General features: G+C 42.0%; 1 protein-coding gene across 1 annotated transcript; it reads left to right on the plus strand.

Annotated features, from left to right (window-relative positions):
- The first annotated feature begins 351 nt into the window (after positions 1-351).
- Positions 352-1359, plus strand: LOC129777418 (40S ribosomal protein S10b). Its single transcript, XM_055783675.1, has 3 exons — positions 352-469; positions 745-1191; positions 1260-1359. The coding sequence occupies exons 2-3, from the start codon at positions 745-747 to the stop codon at positions 1293-1295; spliced, it is 483 nt and encodes a 160-aa protein (XP_055639650.1). The 5' UTR covers positions 352-469; the 3' UTR covers positions 1296-1359.
- Positions 1360-2413: the final 1054 nt, after the last annotated feature.

Below are 2413 nucleotides of genomic sequence, written 5' to 3' on the forward strand. Positions count from 1 at the left end.
AATACCCAACAACCAAACAAAAGTGCCCTTTTCAGGGCCACCAAATCATTATCAAAGAGTTTAACGATGTAACTCTTCAAATATATCCAAAATCAACAGATAGCCTAACGGAATCCTACGTCAACCATGCGGTCGTGTCTTGGATACGGTCCTCCTGTGACTTTTTGTTTTTGAGCTCTTGGCACGCGAGAAAATTTAGCAACTTTTTCCTGGCTGCTGCATAGAATTTAATTTTAAATGATAAACTTCATAATTTTTCCCAGCTTTCTTAAATCATCTCGCCACTCCATATTCTACACTGATCAGTTCGGCACTCGCTTTACGCAGGAAATCAACATTGCGTTTTCAGGGGTAGGCTTATGTCTACCGACAGCCTATGAGAGCTGTCATCAAATGTCAAAGACAGACAACATCCATTCTTTCTTTTTCCGGCTATCGTATGGAATAGTTGTCACACATTTCCTTCAAGGTGAATTTTAGTGATTTTACCAGTGAAAACTTGCAAAAATAATCCTCCAAGTTGGTGTAAATCGTTGTTGGGTGGTTTTTCTGTTGAAAAAGAGACATTTTTGTGTGCGGCGGATTCGCTCTGTGGCCTAAACATGAAACTGAAGTCCGAGTGGCATTCAAACGCTGGATGTTTATACGAGCAGTGAACAACACCAATTTACACTAACCTCTGCTCGAACAAGTTCAAGTTTTTGCGATGACGAATTTAACGATGAATCAATTTTTCCGCCGCAGATGTTTATGCCCAAAGCTCACCGCGTCGCGATCTACGAGTACCTCTTCAAGGAGGGAGTACTGGTGGCCCAGAAGGATTTCTATGCCCCCAAGCATCCAGAGCTGGAGAACATCCCGAACCTGCACGTCATAAAGACGATGCAGTCGCTGAAGTCGAAGAACTTCGTGAAGGAGCAGTTCGCCTGGCGTCACTACTACTGGTACCTCACGAATGAGGGCATCGAGTATCTGCGCTCGTACCTGCATCTGCCCCCGGAGATTGTCCCGTCGACTCTGAAGCGTGCCGCCCGGACGGAACCACAGCGCGCCCGCGCTGGACAGGCTGGACCCCGTTCCGGAGATGGACCGAAGGGTGGAGAGGACCGACAGGCTTACCGTCGTACCCAGCAGGCTGGTGGCCCGGACAAGAAGGGCGATGTTGGCGCCGGAGCCGGAGATGTTGAATTCGTAAGTATTCTCGCAAATAGTTTTGTTTTGTTGCTGCGATTAATCACTTTCTTTTCATTTGTTTACAGCGTGGAGGATTCGGTCGTGGAGCGAAGCCACAGTAAAACATGGAAAACGCTTGTCTGTGTAAAGTTAATAATAAACATAAGATATAACAAACAGTAACAAGCAATGTTTTATGACGGTGGTCAATGGAGAAAATTTCTGTAATGAGCTCTTGCTGGTGTGTCCTCATTATCTGGCTCCTGAAAGAGTTTATTCACAATTTTATTGGAAGAAGAATTGGCAAGAGTGAACCATGATTCATTCGCTTTTCGTTTATAGAACTATCTTCGTAACGTTTTGCGAAGACTTCTTAAAGTAAAGACTTCTTTACATATATTAACAGTAACAGTTAAACTGAAATAGAAAACGAGACCAGCAATTCGTCTCGTCGCGTCTCGTCTCGGCTTCAGTCACTGTCGAGACGAGCAAAATATCCTATTCCAGTACACGAGTTTTATTGGAATGTTTTATTAGTTAGACTGGTAGAGCTGTTTCATTTTTAACGGTAATCAATATCAATATTTACATTGGATTGTGACCAAGGTGTGTATATTGGTTGTGATCAAGATATATAAGGGTGCCAATGAAAATGGTCATCTCTAATTTCAAAAATTTACCTCATAAAAATGTTCATCACCTCGAAAAAACACCCTGTGCCAAATATTAGCTCAATCGGACTTAAGGGAGAGTGGCATGCCATGCAATGTGCCATGTAATTTTAAGATTTGCTTTACTTCCCCCTTGGGTAATTTTTCGATTTCCAAAAAACTCAAACTCAAACTTGTTCTTCATTGATGTCTGGTAATTTTTGTAATACGCTTCTTTTGAGTTGTCTGGAAAGCTCATGCTGCTACTGTTGATTAATTAAAAGCAAAGATTAATCTTTCATGCACATGAATTAGTAGATTCGCTACAGATGTCGATAATCACCGAAATCACAGGAACGAAACAAAAACAAAAACGAAAAACATGCAAACATGCAACACTGCGTGGACTACATATTAACCAATATTACGGAACCCGATTGGATTTGAAATATCGCAATCCGAACGAAATAAACTTTTGCATTCTGCATTTCAAGGTTGCAACATTTGTACAATCCGATAGGATCTGGCTCGATCAGATTAAGGGGGATAGAGACCGAATTTCGGACGATTCTTCGAGCTCCGAAAAAGTA

This window comes from Toxorhynchites rutilus, chromosome 1 (assembly GCF_029784135.1).
Source record: "Toxorhynchites rutilus septentrionalis strain SRP chromosome 1, ASM2978413v1, whole genome shotgun sequence".
In the NCBI taxonomy this organism is placed as follows: Eukaryota; Metazoa; Arthropoda; class Insecta; order Diptera; family Culicidae; genus Toxorhynchites; species Toxorhynchites rutilus.